Here is a 21,724-nt window from a genome sequence, read left to right as displayed (position 1 = left end):
TGCTACAGTGGAGGTTCTTTATGTATTTTGTTCTGACTGACGATTCGCCTTTAACAAGAAATAAAATGTATCAGAATAAAAACAAAACAAAGAAAAACGTACACGTAATGAAATAAAACATAATTGAATACATCAAAACAAAAAAATAAACCAACCAACCAATCAATTAATCGATCATTCACGTTAAAAAACAACTTTCCCACTTTAGTCCATCATCTGAAATACATTTAGAACATAATATCTATAAGGGAGAGGTATATTTGAAATTTCCATCTGCATTCGATTAGAATAACGCTCAATAATATTAGTCTGCCATTACGTATCAAGACAAGCACAAGGTTATTGCCTTCCCTGACCGGTACACTTTTACTTTTTTTACGCCGAAACATTTGGATCTCCAGGGATCAATTATGGAAATGTCAAATAATCATGTTAATGTGTCTTACCGAAAGAGATGGTTACTGTTAATGTTTGTATTTATATTTGGTAAAATAAGAAATATTTCTAACTATACATGAAAGTATTACATACTGATTTTGTGGTTGTGTATCAAACATTAGGAGATTCCAATTCATACAACTAAAATGTATAATTAAACCATATCATGTTTTTGGAATTAGAATTAATTTATTTCTATAATTGATTCTTGATTATACAAGAAGGCCTAGTTATTTTTAACGTCTATACAGGTGTATGCGCATCAACGATCGTTACTTGTTTCCATTTTCGTTTGTGTAGAACGTGACGTCACACCAACGAAATTTTAAATGGCAGTGTCGAGATTGGGAAAACATAGTGCATTATTTTTTGTAATTTTGTTCACATAGAGGAAAAGAAAATTAAGAAATGTAATATATCTGGTTTTACGAGAGTGTGTAGCATCTGGTTGAATGAAATGTCGACTGGCTCAGGCTATTTTTGTGTGTAAACAAGAGAGAGACAGCTGAGGGTCTATTGGCGAGCACCTGTAGGACTCAGCGAGCTTCTTACGCTGCTCTTACAAACAATAGTCATCTGGATTACAATGGCCGAACTTACGATGCCCTCCATCCTGGTTAGCGGTGAGTAAGCTAAAGAAAAACATAAAGTTCATAGTGTATGGTTACATATGGAGTAAGAACGTAAAAAGTGAAACTAGATGAAGTGCCAAGCTGATGTAGTCCCTTGGCGATATGTGGCCCATTGGCTGTTACGAAGTTCCTCCACGGGATACACAGACCACGGAACCAATTAGGTGGTCTACATGATTTAAGTTACAATAAAAATGCATTCAGCCCTCCAGTTCTGAACGAGGAGTATGCGTAGAAATGCTGAGTAGTGAGGTAAACATGTTAAGTAAAGGGGAAGGAACAAATAGGTCATTGTTGTTACTTGTAGAAGTAAAGAATTGATATTCTGGTGCTCTTTCTTGGGTCTTGGTTAATTCAGTAGGAGGACCCTTTTCCTCTTCTCGGTCAGAAAGGTATTTTAATGGTGACTATGATCTGATTAAATCAATATGATATTGTAACAAAATATCAGAAGAATTAATTCTTGTTCAGATGTATGGAAGCTGTCAGTGACAAGCAATAAACAAATTGTAGCACTATAATCTTCAGGGAAAACAAAATAACACTCAAAATGGGACTTTTGTAGGCTAGTTCAGTTAGTACTTCGTTAGTGATAATTGAATTCATGGTTTTGTGCATCTATGTCATATGTAGTTAGTTTACTAATTTAAAACCTAACTTACGAATATATCAGAATACTTTCAGTTTGTAGATAAATTTGCTATGATTCTAGGGATGTTGATATTTGTGGGCTTAAGTTAAGGACCATTGCTAGACGTCATGGGGCTCCAGGTTTCCAGTCTATCGAACTTTAGGCTACATTGGTATTAGTTTAGTAATTATAAATGTTTGATTTTTTTTTTCTCCTTTTTTGTTAGGAAAACCTTTGATAGGTTTACCATTAAATTATTTTCTCTTTGTTTGGTTTTATGCAAAGTGTTTTGGCAATGCCGTTCGTGGTTTCTGCATTGGTGTGAGTGGTGACGTATTTTAAGGTGTGTTACGTTGATGAGTGGTTTTAGATTATTATATTGAATAGTAATTATCAACTTTAAGAATTATGGGTAACAAGTTAAGAAAAACATTGGAAATATCCAGTTAATGTGCTATAATTTTATGTATAACACATTAGAAATTGAACTGTAAAAGAAATTTAATATTTTTTTAGAGGAACAGTGCTAAAAATTTAAACCTTAAATTATTATATATAAAAGAAATAAAGAAAGTGATCATTTAATTTTTTTTTAGCTATATTGACAAGTATTGCTAAGGGTGATGAGATATATTACAGAAAAATTCACTCCCATCAGTATATAGATTTTTTAAGGCCTTGTGTAGTTGATATAAAGTACTGGCTATGTTAAACTTAAAGCATCTTTCACCATTTTAAGTGTACATATTTTGGCCACCGTGTTAGATACTGCCCAAATGAGCAGCAGTGTGTGAGGTGTTTCAGTAAACTTTATAAGTGCAGAGAATTAAAGAAAGATATTTTGAATAACAAATATATACTGCCAATAACAAACAATATTGAGCAGCCAATATATCAAGAAGAATGGCAACACTAGACTGATTTCCAGAAAAAAATAGATATGAATGATATAATCAACAATTTGGAAATAAGACATACCCTAGAATTTAAAAAGATTTTTTTTTTTTTTTTTTTTTTTTTTTTTTTTTACATGTGTTGCTGTGACTAAGCTTAAAAATATATATATGGTTAAAAAAAATTTACATTGGGATATGAAGAAGGCTTTGTTCAAAGCCTGAGAAACAGGATTGTCTGATTGGAGGGTAAACAAATCATTTTTGAAAATTTTGGGTAGTATACATTGTATTATTGTGTATTTATACCTGAACTGTCTGAGGACACACATCCTTATGTATAGTGAGAACTGTATGTGAAGTTTCTTTGGTGTGTTGCAATGGCTGTGGTTGTGAATGAAGTCAGAAATCATTGTAATCAGCTCAACCACATTGATTAGGTGCTAGCATATCTTTACATGCGAGACTAATCAACCACATGTCTGCCATTGTGGAGAGGGGTTGGAAAGTTATGAAAATATTTTTGCACTGCACTGACCAGGGATCAAAACTGGACCTTTCGTGTTCTGAGGCAGGAACACCCTCTGGTCCATGTGACCACATTCCACATTTGGCCACACTTCTGTGGCATGGCTCACAGCAAAGAACCACTACAAATGATACAAAATAAATCACTGAAAATGATAACAGGATGTAACGGAACCAACCTATAGAAGATTGCATACGGAAACCAAAATAATCCCTATAGAACATCACATGAAAATGATAGATTCGTGAGTGATCAAACACAATTAAAAGGAGTGAAAGGCAGATTGGATAGATTCATGAGTGATCAAACAAGGAAAAATAGTGTGAAAGACAGATGTGGATAGATTTATGAGTGATCAAACACAAGCAAAAAGAGTATGCAAGGCAGATGTGGATAGATTCATGAGTGATCAAACACAAGCAAAAAGAGTATGAAAGGCAGATGTGGATAGACTCGTGAGTGATCAAACACAAGCAAAAAGAGTGTGAAATGCAGATGTGGATATATATAACTTGAAGGTAACACCAAGAATGGGATGGATAGAGTGAAGAGGACCTTGTGTGCAAGGTAGATTTCTGTCAAACGGGGAAGGGAGATGATAAGAGATAGGTGTGGGTGGAGAGCAGTTGTGAATGGATGATAAGTTGATGTTGCCTGAAAATATTTTTTTCTGGTCTGTTTTGTGTACTCCAGGGTGGATGAGGTGGGAGGGTTGTGTGAATAAACCAGCTGTTGGTGTGTGGTTGTATTTGTGGTGCCACTTTTTAAGTCCCCATTTGTGAAAAGGGGTAAGAAATACAGTTGAATCTGACAGACTACTAAGTGTCAGTTCAACTGGTCCTATGTGTTAAGGACTATCATTGATTACTGGTGCTTTACTTGGTTGAAGGGTGGAATCTTGGTTACAACAAAGCAAATAGTTTAAAAACAGGAGGCATCTCATATTAGGGAAAGTTGATATCTAATGGCGTGATGTTAAGTGAAAGAATGAAATAGTGGGTGTAGCAGATAATTATGTTTTTGCCTTTATTATTCATTGATTTGATGTTGCAATATTCTGTTTATTCTGTTTTGTCATTTTGAATCTGCTCTACAACAGAACACTACCACCATACTGCTGTTATATTTCTTATTTTTACCATAGTTATTGGGGGTGTTATAATAGCTAAAGCATATAATGACTTACATTGTTGAAGTGTTATTTATAATTTTTTTATGCAGTTATGTTTTGGATGGGAGTGGGTATATGCCTTTTGACTTGACTACCTCCTTGTAAGAGGGGAAAAGCCCTTGGTATATAGATAGATGGGATATTTTGATCTTTAATCTTAGTCATTGTACCCCCTCCATCATGAGTACATCAATTTTTGGCAGGTCAAGATCTTGATTATTATTATGTCATTTTGAGTGAATGAAAGAGGATCATCATATAGTGAAGTGATGGTGCTAAACTAGTTCCATCTGTCAGACTGCCATGGAAGAACTCTGTCCTGATGCATTGCTTTTGACCCAAGGCAGTGTGACACAGGTGGTCCATTGGTTATTATTTGTTTAGGATATGGTTGTGTTTTGATAGCTATGATACCCTCATGTAATCAGAAAAAACTAAAGTGTGTGTGTGTTGCTTTTTTGCATTATTGTATACCTTTACATGGTATTCATTTTATTAATATTAATGATCACTCCACATTGAAGGAATATTTCGACATTAATGCGTGCTCACACTGTTCATGTGTAGGCCTAATAATATATTACAAACATTACACATGTGCATCTGTTGTCAGAGCTGTCACAGATGTACTTAAAGTACTACACACCTGTATAATGAATTGTTTCTTCTATATAATGTTGATTGTATACTATTGTTATGAATGGCAATACCAAAGAATATTCACCTCCACTATCTTAATCATCCACTCTAGGTCTTGATACATGTGGATGTAGAAAGAAGGTAAGGCTAAAATTAGCTGGGACCTGTTTATTTTTGCTGTTTATTGTTTCAGATAGTTGCTTTGTGGGTATAAGTTATCAGCAGTTGCTATCTTCAGACAAGTAGATTAGTGTGTTTTGGGATACATTGTGTTACATATCATTATGTGTTAATAGTTCATAGCTTGAGGGTCTAGACTTCAATTGGGATCTCATTTAATTGAGGTCCTTTAATGATTCAGATATTCAACACCTTAAATGAATGTTCTGACATTCATCAGAACAAAATTAAAGGTTCACAGATAGTTCTATTAATGTTAAATCTGTAAAATTCATAAATCTCCAACATTTGAAATGAAAACACTGTGTGGAGGTATATGAAAAAGTGGATTTGACAGTCCATATTATTTATGTTTTGGAACCCTTCATTCTATATATTATTCCATTTGAATATAGCTATCTGTACTCTTGAGGCTTATGTTGGAACCCTTCATTCTATATATTATACCATTTGAATATAGCTATCTGTACTCTTGAGTCTTATGTTGATGGAGAGAAAAGTACTCATTCTGCTATAGTGGTGTTTTACGGACACTATTGAGTCAAAGCCAAGTACTTTTATTCATTATAGGAGACATCTTTATTGTAAAGGGGTTCAATATATTTCAGTGAATCCCTTTGTTGTGATAACATACTTAACAGATTTTATTATGAATATCTACGATGAGATTATTAGCTTTGGGACGTTAATGATGGTGGTTGGGGATGGGTGGCTTTAATTCATTCCCCCATGTTCTCGTAATTATATGTATACAGAGCAGAAATAAATGTTTCCAAACCATTTCAGATATCACCTGCAACAGCCAAGGGGAGACTGAAGTTTGTGGCAATGTTCGATTATGTCTAGTGGGCAGTCTGGCTAATGATGAAGAAGTAAAGTCTGCAGCAGAGGTAAATAGATTTTATCTTACATTTAATGAATATATGCAGAGTAGTGTTTTATTTCTCCTCATTTTCTCTATTTTCTGCATGAGGTGATGGAGAGGGGGGTTGCTAATTGAGTGAAGCAGAATTGTTGTGGATGTACTGTGTCTTGCTGCATTTGCTTCTGACCCAGGCAATGGGCAGGAGACAGGGATGACCCTTCATCCACATGGGGCTAAGATGAGAGGGGGGAAAGGGTGGTGGATGGGAGTTGAATTGGTGGGAGTGGGTGTTTGCCTTTGACTGCTACCTCTTACAAGGAGGAGGGGGAGTCCTTGGTATATAGAAAGATACATACATACATATACCAAGGCTTTTTCCCCCTTTCAAGGGAGGTAGCCAAAAAGGGAAAGGCATAAAATCACTCCCACCCATTTCATCCCTAAATACACTCCACACCCCTCCCACCCTCCCTCTCATCTGAGCACCTCCTGGATGACGGGTCATCCCTGCACCTTGCCCACCGCCCTGGGTCAGAAGCAGTGTCGCAAGACACAGCAAGGCCGCTTCATTTAATCGGCGACCCCCCTCTCCGTCCCCCCTTGCATATAAGGAGAGGACGGGGAGAAATCCCTTCGGGCTGCGTCAAAATTTGCTCACACATACTACCTCACCCCCCACCCCCCTGCCCATTCCTCCTCATGCAATCACAACATCATCCATATACAACCATTCTCCACTCACCTCTGTCTTCCGTCCTCTCCCGTCCTTCCTCAACAGACATTCCCCTCTTCCCCAAAGCCCCCTTCACCCCATCCATCCACCTCATCCTAGGACGCATGTTCACTCCCTCCTGTTTGATAATCTTTCTGTTGTCAATGTGGCAATTACATGTGCAGCACTTTGTGTCTGTTGCCATGCAAATGCTGTGAAATGTTTCATTTCTTTAGATACCTCCATTTCTTTATTTATTTTTATTTTGTTTACATGTATTCATTCTGATTTATTTTATTTTTATGAAACCCTTATGAAGTTATCTTATCAGAAAAATTGTGTGTGATAAAGTATTAACTTTAAGTTTATTCTTGTTTATTTCTATTCCAGAAATTTGGTGTACCAGTGATTACTTCTGATACTGGGCAAGAATATATGTCCGACACAAATTATGACACAATTTTTATTATGCAAGACTTTGAAACCCAGGAATTTGATGCCCTAAATGAAGCAGGTTGCAGGTATGTTTTGAGAAGTCCAGCATATTTTTGGGTATTTTTAATTTAGGTCATTGTGGATCATAGCTGTTATAGTTATTTGTCACCATGCTTTTGTACAGCCTTTCAATATGAGTTTGATTATGCTCATTTTGTATCACAATTGAAACATCCCAGTTTATAGTTTTTTGTAGAGACCTCACCTAATTTCTTATGTATCTAATGTCTTTGTTATGTATCTTGATTGTAGAAATATTTGCATACAAATGAATCAAGTATTTCACATTACATGTTAACTTTTATGAGGAATGTCTTATCAAGCAAAGAAGAGAAAGTGTAAAAGATAGGAGTGGCTGTGTAAAAGAATGAGGAAATGGCAAGATCCAGAGGAATGTTCTTATCAGTTTTGTAAGTTCCATGAGTGAATGAGAAGGCGAGGATGTCATGTGATGAAGCTGTAGCAGTGAACAAACTCAGGCTGTTGAACCCTGCCTGTCTTTGAACCATTCAATGTGGTGGGGCATATGGATGTCCCTTCATTCATGAGATGCTCAGATTGGAGGGACAGTGAATGGGTTCTTGGATAGGTAAAGGGTGGGTGTATACTTTGACACAACAACCCTGTATATATGGAGGAAATGGCCTCTTGGAAGGGATTGAGTCGCCATGTAATGAAGCAGTAGGAGTAAATCAGATTTGTCTGTTGGGCCTTGCTGTGGAGAAACTGTCTTGCTTCATTGCATCTGACATGAGGAGGAGGTGCATGATGAGGATAACAATTTATCCACAAGGAGTTGAGATGGGAAATGCAACAAATGGGTTGTTATATATGTGAAGGGTGAATGTGTGCTTTGACTTGGCCATTTCCTTTGTAAAGGAGAAAGAGCCTTTTAATAAATGTGTGCATGTAATGAAGTGTGCATCTGTGTTTACCTTTGTAATCCTTTGTAATACATATACCAAGACTTTTTCCCCCTTACAAGGGAGGTAGCCAAAAAGGAAAAGGCATAAAATCATTTCCACCCATTCCATCCCTGAATACACTCCACAACCCCTCCACCCTCCCTCTTATCTTAATACCTCCTGGATGACTGGTCATCCCTGCACCTTGTCCACTGCCCTGGGTCAGAAGCAGTGTTGCAAGACACAGCACATCCACAGCAAGGCCGCTTCATTAAATCGGCAACCCCCCCTCTCCGTCTCCCCATTGCATAAAAGGAGAAGACAGGAGAAATCCCTTCGGGCTGCGTCAAATTTTGCTCACACATACTACCTCATGCCCATTCCACCTCATGCAATCACAACATCATCCATATACAACCATTTTCCATTCACCCCTGTCTTCTGTCCTCTCCCGTCCTTCCTCAACAGACATTCCCCTCTTCCCCAAAGCCCCCTTCACCTCATCCCATGGGATTCTATCTCACTCCAGTTTATCGTATCTGGCGACAAAAGTGTGTGTGTGTTAATTAGGTTAAAATAACTAAAGTATGATAGTAGATTGTTATGTGGTAAAGCTTGCACGGTGATTGATAACTTACTTTATTTACAGAATTCTTGGAAAACCAGCTCTATTAGAGTTAGCACAAATTGGCAAGCTCACATATGCTTCCAGACCAGTATACTGCCATATCATGAAAAATGTCACACTCGTTTTCACTGGGTTTCGAAAAAGATCAGAATTGGTAAGTACACTAAAAATTTTTGTGATGTTTTCGTCGTTATTATGAGTGAAAACAGTTGAAAAAAAAAATTCCACAGATACTAGGTAATTGTATTTATATGAACTGGACCATAGTCTGAATGAATATGTATGTATTTGTCCAAGTTAACAGACAACAGTCTAATTTAGATGCAAACTTCTCAGGTCATACAAATAGTAGTTTCAGAGGGATCACTTTGTTGAGTGTAGTTGGGAAGGCTTATGGAAGGGTTTTGATTGAGAGGATTAGGAGAACAGAGGGAGTAATTTGTGAGGAACAGTTTCGGTTTAGGAAAGGTAGGGGTTGCATGGATCGGATTTTTATGGTAAGACAGATATGTGAGAAAGCTTTAGGAAAAGGTATATATATATATTGGGGGGGAAGCTATTAAGGGCACTCAAGAGTTTTTAAGATAATAGTAGAGTCTGTGTTAGAATAGGAAATGGAGAGACCAAGTGATTTGAGGTAAAAGTGGGACTGATCAGGGATGTGTCATGTTGCCATGGTTGTTCAGTGTGTACATGGACAGGATGGTTCAGGAAGTAAAGGCAAGGATAATGGGCAGGGGACTAGAGATTGTTAAGGAAAATGGAGAAAAGTGGGAGGTGAGCCAGTTGTTTGCTGATGACACTGCTTGTAACAGGGTCAGAAGAGGTATTAAGGGAGTTTGTGATGGAGTTTGGCAAGGTATGTGATATAAAGTTGAAGGTAAATGTGGGTAAAAGCAAAATGATGAGATGTACAAGGGTAGAGGATGGCAATGAGTTGGAAACAAGTCTAAGAGGAGAGAGGCTGGAGGAAGTGAATTGCTTTAGGTATTTAGGGTCACATGTGGTAGGAAAGGGAGGAATGGAGGTGGAGGTAAATTGTAGATTGAGAGAAGCACATAAATGCCTTGGGAGATTAAAAGTATTATGAGAAAGGGGCAACTGGGAATGGATGGAAATAAGAGATTGTATGAAGGATTGATTGTGCTGATGGTGTTGTATGGGGCAAAGACTTGAATTTAAGAGAGGCAGAGAGGAAATGTTTGAATGTATTTGAGATGAAATGTCTGAGAAGTATGGTAAGGGTTACAAGGTTGGATTTAGTGAGAAATGAGGTGAGGAGGAGACCAGGAGTGGAAAAGGATATGACAGATAGGGTTGATGAAAGACTATTTTGATGGTTTGGACACATGGGAAGAATGGATGATGAAAGATTAGTAAAAGAGGTGTGGAAGGCAGAGGTGGAGGGAGTGAACTTCAGTGGGCAACTGAGGATGAGGTGGATGGATGGGGTGAAGGGGGCATTGAGGAAGAAGGGAATGTCTGTTGAGGAAGGAAGGGAGCAGGCATGAGATAGGGATGAGTGGAAAATGACTGTGTATGGATGATACTATTATGTAAGGAAGGGAGGGATGGGGATAGGGGATACTTATGTGTGAATGATATTTTGATGTGGCCTGAAGGGATTTCTCCCTGACTTCTCTTTTTCTGCATAAGGGGACCAAGAGGGGTATCACTGATTAGATAAAGTGGCCTTTCTGTGGATGTACTGTGTCTTGCTTCATTGCTTTTGACTTAGGGCAGTTGGCAGATGCAGGGATGATCCATCATCCATGAGGAGCTGAGATGGGAGGGGTGGAAAGGTTAGTGGAGGGGAGTGAAATGGGTGGGAATAGGTATGTGCCTCTGACTAAGCTACCTCTCTTATAAGGGGGAAAAAGCTCTTGATATATATATATTCTTTCTTTTTCTCAATTTGTTTCACTGTTTGAGTTTCATGTTTGTTAACATTTTTATTATTGTATTTTGCATTATTCTTTCTACTTATCTGTCTATTTTTTCCCCCCCAGTCAAGACTGTTACGTATAGTTCATCACATGGGTGGCAGCGTAAAAAATGAATTATCAGAACGGGTGACCCACTTGCTGGCACACTCATCAACAGGAGAGAAATATCAGTATGCGGTGACCTTCTCCATTCCAGTAATGGGGGAAGACTGGGTCAATGCCTCCTGGGCACATCGGGATGAGATTGGGGCTCGTGCAGACTCGGAAGCATTGGTAAGTATAGTATTGAACTTTCTTGGATTCAGTTGGTATGCATCATGCTCAAGAAAAAGAATTTCTTCTTTTTTTGTTCCCCTTTACCTACCTTTCCTCATTTTCCTTCTCCCTCCCTCCTTCTCTATGTGTATACTGTAGGATGGGGGTAAATGGGCCATATAAAAGTTATTCATGTATTAAGAATTATGTTACAGCTGGTAAATAAAATTCTGGTAAAATGGAGGTAGGTATTTATTCAGGATAAAAGTGAAATATTTTAAAACCAATTTTAATTAGAAAATTAATAACTTTTATATGGCCCATTTACCTCCCAGTAATGGCCCGATTACCCCATCCTATGGTATCTATTTCCCTGCCCCATTCCCTTACCCAACCTCTACCCCACTCACACACTAAGGCAGGGGAGGGCAAATTATGCCCTGCCAAGAAAAAATAATTGAATTTTTTCTTTAAACAGAGTTATTTCATTTTTCAAGTAAATATGGTGTGGGAAGCAGAGGTGGAGGGAGTGAATACAAGGAAGCAACCAAGGATGAGGTGGATGGATGGGGGTAAAAGGGCCTTGGGAAAGAGGAGAATGTCTGTTTAGGAAGTGAGAAGACAGAAAGATAGGGGTGAATGGAGAATGGTTGTGTATGGATGATGTTCTGATGCATGGAAGGGAGTGGGTGGATGATGGAGGGGTGAGGGAGTATGTATGAATGATATTTTGACCCAGCCCAAAGGGATTTCTCCCCATCTTCTCTTTTTCTGCATGAGGGGATGGAGAGGGGGTGTTGCCAATTAAATGAAGCGGCCTTGCTGTGGATGTACTGTGTCTTGTTACATTGCTCCTGACCCAGGGCAGTGGGTAAGATGCAGTGATGACTTGTCATCCAGTAGGAGCCAAGAAAAGAGGGAGGGAGGGGCGGTGAATGGGAGTGGAGTATATGGGGTTGAAATAGGTGGGAGGGGATGTATTCCTTTTGACTCTGGCTACCTCCCATGTAGGGGGGGAAAATCCTTTGGCTTATGGGAGATGGGGTTGATGAAAGAGTGTTGGGATTGTTTGGACACACGGAGAAAGCGAGTGTGGAGGGGGTGTTGGGGGCAGAGGTGGAAGGGGTGAGCATGAGAAGGTGACCGGGGATGGGATAGGGGCATTGGGAGGGAGGGGGGTTGTCTGTTGAGAGATATGGGAGGGTACGGGTGGGTGGAGAATGGTTGTGTATGTATGATGATGTGATGCATGAAAGGGAGTAGGTGGGGGGATGGGGTGAGGGAGTACGTGGGAAAAATAATTTGATGCAGCCTGAAGGGGTTTCTCCCTTTCTTCTCTTTCTTTGCATGAGGGGAAGGGAGTAATGATTTAATAAAGGGGCCTTGCTGTGGATGTGCTGTGTCTTGTGACACTGCTTCTGACCCAGGGTTGTGGGCGAGATTCAGGGATGACCCATCATCCAAGAGGAGCCAAGATAAGAGGGAGGGAGGCAGATGAATGGAAGTGGAGTATGTAGGGATGGAATGGGTGGGAGTGGATTTTATGCATTTGTTTTTTGGCTACCTCCCTTGTAAGGGGAAAAAGCCTTTGGATGTATGTATGTATGTATGTATGTATTTAATTATTTATTTTAGCTAATTTAGATATTAATCATTTTACTTGGCCCTTTAAAATTATGAATTTCTGAATGTGGACCTTGCACTGAAAAGTTTGACTGCCCCTGCCTTAGGGAGACCAAATTTGTACAAACTTAGTACTTATGCAATGATTAACATGGTTCATATATCCACATATTTAGAAATGCATATTCCAGATGGCTTTTTATTCCATTTTGCAGATGAAACATCGCCTAGGAGTTTTCCAGAACCTGCGTGTAGTATTTGTTGGCTTCCCCGCAGAAGAACAGCAGCACATGGAAGAGCTGCTCACACAAAATGGTGGTATTAGCACCACTTTAGAGGACCAAAATGCGACTCACATCGTAAGACTTTTGTTTTTTTCTCTCATGGAAAACTATGATGCTGTGATGCATGAGGGCAAGTGGGTGGGGGATGGGGGTGAGGGAGTATGTATGAGAAATAAATTGACGCAGCCCGAAGGGATTTCTCCCCAACTTCTCCTTTTCTGCATGTGGGGACATAGAGGTGGGGTCACCGAATTAATAAAATGGCGTTGCTGTGGATGTGCTGTGTCTTGCAACACTGCTTCTGACCCAGGACAGGGAACAAGTTGCAGGGATGACCTGTCATCCAGGAGATGCCAAGATAAGAGGGTGGAGGGGAGTGGAGTGTGATAAGGATGGAATGGGTGGGAGTGGTTTTTATGCATTTGTATTTTGGCTACCTCCCTTGTAAGGGGGAAAAAGCCTTTGGTATATGTATGTATGTTTTAAGGGGATTTGATCAGTCTTCCTCTGGCTTGATGCCACTAGCTTTGGTGGTTATTATTTGTTCAGCTATCGTGCTATGATATATATAAAATAGAATTTCAAGACCAGTATTCCATAGATTTTATTCAGCCATTGGAATACATGAACCAGATTGAAAGATTACTGGTTGCCTTGCTTGAGGATTTCATTTACTTGCATGTAATACAGCATTGAGATTAAGAAGAGATTTTAGATTGGAGTTTTTGGTCTTAATTTGATATAAAAAAAATGCAAGTGAATTTATGGTTTAGGAACTGTTCAGTGTAAGCTGCTTATGGAATAGATGTTCATGACCAAGTCATGCAAAATGGCCAAGTGGGCTGGAGTGTTGCTACTTATGGGGCTGGGGTGATGACATTTCAAACTCTGTTGCCAGTGAGTTGGACCAAGGGCATAGTTAATGAAATTCCATGCTACAGAGTCCTTTGTAAGGGGCACCATCCTAGCCTCCTGATAGGGGGAGTTTTGTGACATTAAACTGAATCATCATATACCCGATAAGTATCCTGTTGTTATGGTAATTTAGTGTGTGTAAATAGATTTTTCACTTTGTCTGTAGGTCATTGAGGAACAGAGTACTCAAGAAAGTCCAGTCAAAATCTCCAAGGCCCATATAGTCAAGGCTGAATGGTTTTGGGCTTCCATCCAAATGGATGCCTGTGCTAGTGAGAAACTCTACGTCTTCGATGAATTGGTAAGTAGGAATTCAGGATTTTTTGGATCACAAATAAGATATGCATACAATGAAATATTTGAACTGATAAAGTTGCTCAATTTATTAATTTTGTGAAATATTAATATTGTTATTAGTATATAGTTCTCTACTTTTAACTTGTCTTATTTTATCACTTGCTCTCTCTCTCTCCTCTCCCCTTGCTCTCTTTCTCTCTCTCTTCCTCTGTGTTGCTCGCACTCTATTCTGGTTTTTATTGCTTGTCACATCATTAATACCTTACATACTTTATATGCAATTTCTTTATGAAAATTTATTATTTTCGTAAAAAAAAAATATATAATTTCTGTTGACAGAATGTTAGTTCTGTTTTGAGTCCAAAGTCAATGGTGTTTTCCCCAAGTACACCTGGTTCCCGCAGTCGTCGACGCAAACGTCTGCGGGAAACGGTACAGCAACTCGCTCAGGATGATTCGCCATCAACGTTACAAGCTGCTCTACCTGCCAAGTTGGTTTTAGATTTGATTTACTTATTTCTAATTCATATATCGTAGATTGAAATTGATAAAATACGTTCGTATGCATGTACGTGTTTATGTGTGTAACACTATTGTGTTGTCCGTTGCTCGCCGAGTAACTACAAGAGACAACTCCAGTTCCATTCATGACAATTGCATCTATTTATCATTCAGTGGACTGTATTCCAGTAAACGAAGATCCTCAGTAGGAGATTCAGTTTTCCTGCCCTCTGATGGTTCTTTCTTGGATGACTCTATTCCCACACCATCACAGATCTCTCCAGGGTAATGGTTAATGTGTTCTAAGTTATCACATATTCCTACTTAACCTGTGATAGTAATTATATACAGATGCTCCTCTACTTACGTTCATTCGTTTTACCTTTTTTCGATTTTACGTTTGAACTGACTGTAAAAAAAAAATAATTCGAGTTAATTTTTTAGTTTAGCGCGCTCTCCGTAGTTCAAACGATACTTACGTATGGCGCTGCGTCCATTGTTTACATGGCACAAACGACAGACTGAACGTGCCTTGCCTCATCCTCATCCTCCTCCACCATCTCAATTTATGTTGCTTGAATTTAATTTATTTGAAATTAATGTTATTATTTTACAATGTTATGTGTGTAATTAATGATTTAGGGGTGTTTTATAAGGTACGGTAATAGAATTTACGGATGTATAGTACAGTAACAACTTATGTTCATTTTCAACTTACATTCGGCTGTTCGGAACGTAACTAAAACGTAAGTTGAGGAACGTCTGTATACATATATTTTATACTGCAAGTATAACGACAGTGATAGGAGAGGACTATAATAAAATTATAGGTACGAGTTGTATTGAAAGTGATGATAAAGGGTGGAATGGCTGTTGAGATTGTTTTATGTGCAAGTGTTCGGTATGAAAGAAACTATCTGTATGTCAAAGAACCTCCTTTTATTATTAAGATTCTTTCCAAATGCCTCTTGCTTATCTTACTACACGATCTATGCACATTCTTCCTATATAATCATAAAACTTACCAACTACATTTAACAGACAGATCCCTCTAAAACTACTATCTATCTATTTGTATACCAAGAGCTTTTCCCTTTCCCCATTCCACTCCCTTCCACCACCCTTTCCTCCTTCTCATCTTAGTTCCTCAGAAACTACTACATTCATACATATATATACCAAAGTCTTTTTCCCCTTTACATGGGATGTAGCCAAAAGATAAGGCATAGAAACAACTCCCACCCATTCCATCCCCTACATACTCCATTCCCCTCTACCCTCTTCCCTTCCTCTTGTCTTGACACCTGGATAACAGGTCATCCCTGCATCTTGTCCACTGCCCTGGGTCATTCATAATTTCCCCTTTCACCTTGTTTAATGGAATATATTCATTTATCCCATCCACAAACATGCTTCCTTCCCTTCCACACAATTCAACAGCTATTCCACTATAACTAGTCTGCCCTGTTCCACATATCGACCATCAACCCAGGTGCCTTACCAACTTTCATCTTTCAGTTCAACATGTACTTTGTGCTATGATTTTTATCATACTCTTCTCCCATCAGTCATAGAAAGAAAAGAATATAAAATTTCATTGCTTGTAATGTATAAAATAGAAAAAATTGCCCAAAACCAGTTAACTTCCATTATGTATATATTATATGATCATTGGTGTAATATTTAGGAAGTGGTTACATAAATGGATAATTGGTCAACTAATGTTTTTACTGGGGTCTTTACAGGCGAGAGAAACCCTTACCTAAGAGTCCCCCATCAGTTGACCTAAAGCAGCTATCTTCAAGACAAAGAGTTTTTCATGAACTAGTCAAAACTGAGTGTAATTATGTTGCAATTCTAGATACAATTGAAAAGGTATGTGATAATATCAGGTTCCTTAAACTGTGTATGCCTCAAATATACGTGAATTGTTTCAGTATATCTTGACTATTTTTCTTAGGTTTCAGTATTGGACCATAACTGAAATAATTAATGTAAGGCAACTAATATTTTCATTTATATGTTAAATCTAATCTTTACTTTTTTCTGATAGGTTATAAAGGAGCCATTAGAAGATGCAAGTCAGCCAGGAGGGCCGATGCTAGATGCCCAAGAACTACGTTATATATTTGGTCACCTACCCCCCATTCATGATGTACATACACGTCTACGGGATGACCTCCTTCACCTTGCACACAATTGGTCTGAGGAGGCAACAATTGGTGAAATTATTCTTAGATATGTATGTCACGTCTTTACTAGCAGCATGTTACTCAAACATGTACAACAACCTTCCGCTTACACCACACAACACATCCATACAAAGACACATTCACATTCAGATCATAAGACAAACAAGACTAGTGGTAAAATCCCATTCCATTAGCCCCAGAGAAAAGACCCTTCCAAGTAAAGCAAGAATCACATTAACATGACTGTTCAAGTCTCCATCCAACACTAAAACAATACCAATAGAGAATAAGCCATTTACCAAGGGCAGGATAGGTTGAATTTGCCCAGCCACAGAAACAAGTTGCCCCAGATGCAACTATCTCACAGAAAACTTCATTAACTTGGTCTTACAGTGTTGTTGCCCTGGCAACAACACAGTATTTCTTCCTCATGGGCCAATCTGGTGCTTATTGCCATTTCCCTGGAAGTCAGTGGCCTTCAGGAGTGATCTGGGGCAACAGATTTGAATGATATATATATATATTTTTTGTGAATCAGTTAAAATAATTTTCTCACATTAAAGCAGAATGTAAGTTAGTGTGAGTTTATCATAGTACTGACACACCACTTTCTTTATTCCAGTCCTCAGACCTAGAAAAAGCATATCCTCCTTTTGTCAACTATTTTGAAAATGTCAAAGAAATGCTTCAGAAGATCTCCTCTGAGCGCCCCAGATTCCATGCATTCCTTAAAATTGCTGAGAGTAGACACGATTGTGGTAGACAAAGTTTCCAGGAACTTCTCATTCGACCTGTTCAGCGTCTGCCTTCTATGAGCTTGCTCATTGGTGGTAAGTTATCGTCATTGTTGTCTTTTTCTCACACACCTTTCCAAACTGAGTCACCAACTACTTTAACCTCTTAGATCAATCCTACAAAGACCCCAGGAGAAACATTAATCCTCCCAGTAGATCATCACTTGAAAATGACAGCAACATAATTCTACGCCAACCTCTTATACCCCAGGAGAAACATTAATCCTCCCAGTAGATCATCACTTGAAAATGACAGCAACATAATTCTACGCCAACCTCTTAGACCCCAGGAGAAACATTAATCCTCCCAGTAGATCATCACATGAAAATGACAGCTACATAATTCTGTGCCAGTCTCTTAGAATCAACTGCAAGTAGTGTCAGCTGCAAATAACATCTTGTTCATTTTCCATGACCTTCCCTTCTCAACCACTAATTCCAAACCTTAGCCTAACATTTCCTTTGACTTTCTTTACCACTTTATACTCGGTCACTGTCCTTCTTCCATGAAGTGGGAAGTGGGAAACTCCTGGGGGTGGCAAGCCCTGTCAATGGGACCTTTCGCAGTGAGAGATTTGATACCAGACACCGCCAGATTTTGTAATTCTTGCCGAAAAATAATTACTTTTTGGGGCAAGTATTATAGACTTACAGAGGTATATCGTTGCACATTATTGTGTCTAAAATTCAAGTCAATTAATTTCATGATTGCAAACGGCATATAGCATTGTTTGAGCCTCTATTTATAATTACAGATGATATTCGTAAAACAGCCTATAATTGTATCAAGCCAAGCAATTTGTCATTTTCTACCGACTTCAATGGACATATACTGATATATACTTTCAATTGAATGCACCAAGCAATACTCAAATCTATGTAATGTATAGAAAATATATTTTTGTATCGAAGACTTTTTTCCGGTACGATTACTAAAGCCCCGTCCACACGTACCATCACGCATCAGCGATTTGATGCAGTAGTCGTGTTGATACCTTAACACTAGCGTCCGGACGAACTGCACCACTGCGAATACCTTACGCGAACAACCAGATCTCAGTCATCATTTGGCTTTCACGGGAAGAGGATGTCTGCTGACGCTCTACTCATTTAATCATTAAACCACCACAGCTTTGGAGTGTATACATTTTTCGTGCCAACACCAGACTTCTTTGATGCATTGAGGGCAGTTATTTTCCTGTGAAACTGTGTGTTTTCAGGGTATAAAGTTTTTTGGTAATGTCTTCATTCCGCACATTACATTTTGTTAAAGAAAAGAAGTCAGCTTTCGATGTTTGTACTTTTTATATTTCTCATCTTATATTCTTTGCACTTGATATTCCAAATGGCTGGGTACTGCTTTAGTAGCTTAATGTAATGTAAGATAATAGTCTTCGTCCACTCGAAAGGCTTTGCGGAAGTTGCTTGTGCCATTGTATGAAACTAGAAGAGCGAAGCAGAGCGCGTGCTTCCTTCCCCTTCAACTGTTGACACACTGCGCAGCGCTGCGACGTTTTTCAAATCATCGCTTCAATACATCGCTTCAATACATCGCGCATCAAATACTCGTACGTCCGCCACCACTGTTGTTATATTTTATCTCACTGATTATCTTCATATACAGGACGTGACAGTGATATCCATTATTTTTCGACACTCTTAGATATATTCCACAAACCGAAATCGACATCCTCTAATTTTTACTGCTTACACTTACTTCAGTAAAAATAATTACCTATTTTTATTTTTATCTTATAATTAGATTAACAAAGCCTTATCACACACCAGTAAGTAAAAATTATAACATTAAGAGTCACGTTTTAAATTTTGAATACACTTATGCAGCAATTTGTCGTATTTTTTTCTTAATATCGGTTTCCAAATTAGCTAAGTCACCCCTTTGCCCCGTGAATTCCCACACAATTGAAAATTCTAGCGCTAATAGGAAAATACGAGCCTGACTGCGAAAGGTCCCATTGCAGCAAGCCGCTTGTTTTATTAGGCTGATGATTGGATCACCTCCCCAACTGGTCAGGATTGTTGGGAACCAATGCAAGAAGCATGCAGTAGATTCCCCCTTACAAGGGAGGTAGCCAAAAAAGAAAAGGCATAAAATCATTCCCACCCATTCCATCCCTAGATACACTCCACCTTCCCTCATATCTTAGCACCTCCTGGATGACAGGTCATCCCTGCACCTTGTCCACTGTCCTGGGTCAGAAACAGTGTCGCAAGACACAGCACATCCACAGCAAGGCCACTTCATATACATATACCAAAGGATTTTTCCCCCTGCACGGGGAGTAGCCAAAAAGCAAAAGACATAGAAACTGCTCCCAGCCATTCCATTTCCTATATATTCCACTTCTTCCACCCTCCTCCCTCCCTCTTATCTTGGCACCTCCAGGAATGGAAAACACAACCACCTCCTCACGAGTTCAACAACATATCCACTGGGCTACCCCGTGGCCCTCATACATGTTGAACAAATGTGGTGATATCACACAACCCTGATGCAGCTCTGTATTCACTTTAAACCATTCACTCCCCATTCCAAATTCACTACATATCTCCAAAAGTCATTTGTTATCCCTCCCATCTATGAACTTTGTTGATAAATGATAACCATGTTTCCCAATACACTACTTGGGTCATAGCCAATGCAGCAGGGTTCAACAGCTAGAGCTGGTTTACTCCAACCACTTCATTTTATGTAAAAAAAAATATATATATATTGAATAGACAACATCCCTTCAGGCTGCTTAGAATTTTTACCCATTTACAGCCACTCCATTCATTCCTATCTTTTTTTGCACTATCTCATCCTTGTTCATCAGACATTACTTTTACATCCACCCCCTCCATCCACCTTATTCTTTGTCTTCCTATATTCACTCCATCTACTTTTGCATTCCACATTCATTGCTAGTGTTTCCTTACTCATTGTTTCCATGTGCCCAATCTCAACACTCTTTCCACCACTTCTGTCTTCCTCACTTTCATGTTTTCCACTTTAGCCATATTCCTTAAATACATACATAAATATACCAAAGGCTTTTTTTTGCAAGGGAGGTAGCCAAAAGACAAAGGCATAGAAACCACTCTCACCCATTCTATCCCCTGCATACTCCACTCCACTCTACCCTCTTCCTTCCCTCCTTAAATACTTCATCTCAGTATGTTTAGATTTGTCATTGATGCCTTTTTCAGTTTTGAAGTCCCCACTTTACAAAGTACTATGAGCACAATCACAACCTCAAACAATCTTCATTTTGCATTCAACCCCTGATATTTATTTCACATAAGACATTTCTTGTAGGATATTTAGTCCCATTACTCCAGGGGTTCTCATTAGGGGTGAAATTCACCCCCAGGGGGGATTTTTTGGGTTTTCTGGGGGTGATTTGTGACCACAGTCAGTTTACGTGGTGAGGAAAGCAATTATAGGTTTTGGCCTATCTGGCCTGTCACCTGGGCTGGATTTATACTGATTTGGGAAAAATATATACCAATTTGGAAAAAATAAAGGGTGTTTAGTAATATTTGCATATTATTTAGAATGCACCTTTTGAAACAGACAATCTTGGAAAGGAGGGGGGAATGACATTCTGACAAATGGTGAAAGGGGTGGATGGGCCAAGCAAGGCTGAGAACCCTTGCATTACTCTGTTCCATTTTAGCTGCCTTTAATGACTTGTATGGGGAACTCATACATACATACATATACCAAGGCTTTTTCCCCCTTACAAGGGAGGTAGCCAAAAAGGAAAAGGTATAAAATCGTTTCCACCCATTCCATCCCTGAATACACTCCACACCCCTCCACCCTCCCTCTTATCTGAGCACCTCCTGGATGACGGGTCATCCCTGCACCTTGTCCACTGCCCTGGGTCAGAAGCAGTGTCGCAAGACACAGCACATCCACAGTAAGGCCGCTTCATTAAATCGGCGACCCCCCCTCTCTGTCCCCCCATGCATAAAAGGAGAAGACGGGGAGAAATCCCTTTGGGCTGCGTCAAATTTTGCTCACACATACTACCTCACCCCCCATCCTCCCGCCCATTCCATCTCATGCATCACAACATCATCCATATACAACCATTCTCCATTCACCCCTATCTTTTGTCCTCTCCCGTCCTTCCTCAACAGATATTCACCCTCTTCCCCAAAACCCCTTCACCCCATCCATTAACCTCATC

The 21,724-nt window shown here is 39.1% G+C and overlaps 1 protein-coding gene across 5 annotated transcripts in view; it reads left to right on the top strand.

The window, feature by feature from the left end:
• The first annotated feature begins 750 nt into the window (after positions 1-750).
• LOC143020759 (protein ECT2-like) overlaps positions 751-21,724 on the top strand; it is a 45,508-nt gene continuing 24,534 nt past the window's right edge. For 2 of the 5 annotated variants that reach the window (XR_012965931.1, XM_076177490.1), the window contains exons 1-12: positions 751-1,061; positions 5,900-6,003; positions 7,081-7,211; positions 8,740-8,872; positions 10,728-10,937; positions 12,758-12,901; positions 13,908-14,042; positions 14,378-14,529; positions 14,714-14,824; positions 16,285-16,414; positions 16,593-16,781; positions 17,354-17,561. Coding sequence is in view for 4 of the 5 variants with exons in the window: in XM_076177490.1 (XP_076033605.1) it covers positions 1,025-1,061; positions 5,900-6,003; positions 7,081-7,211; positions 8,740-8,872; positions 10,728-10,937; positions 12,758-12,901; positions 13,908-14,042; positions 14,378-14,529; positions 14,714-14,824; positions 16,285-16,414; positions 16,593-16,781; positions 17,354-17,561 (1,684 nt within the window). In the remaining variant the exon portion in view is untranslated. Of the gene's footprint in view, positions 1,062-3,128; positions 3,368-5,899; positions 6,004-7,080; positions 7,212-8,739; positions 8,873-10,727; positions 10,938-12,757; positions 12,902-13,907; positions 14,043-14,377; positions 14,530-14,713; positions 14,825-16,284; positions 16,415-16,592; positions 16,782-17,353; positions 17,562-21,724 lie in introns of those variants that run through there. The other 3 variants (XM_076177488.1, XM_076177487.1, XM_076177491.1) reach the window with 3 other exon arrangements.

This window comes from Oratosquilla oratoria, chromosome 40, assembly GCF_046742065.1.
Source record: "Oratosquilla oratoria isolate Oo_2021 chromosome 40, ASM4674206v1, whole genome shotgun sequence".
NCBI classification, from domain to species: domain Eukaryota; kingdom Metazoa; phylum Arthropoda; class Malacostraca; order Stomatopoda; family Squillidae; genus Oratosquilla; species Oratosquilla oratoria.
This window is presented reverse-complemented; position numbering and strand designations above follow the sequence as displayed.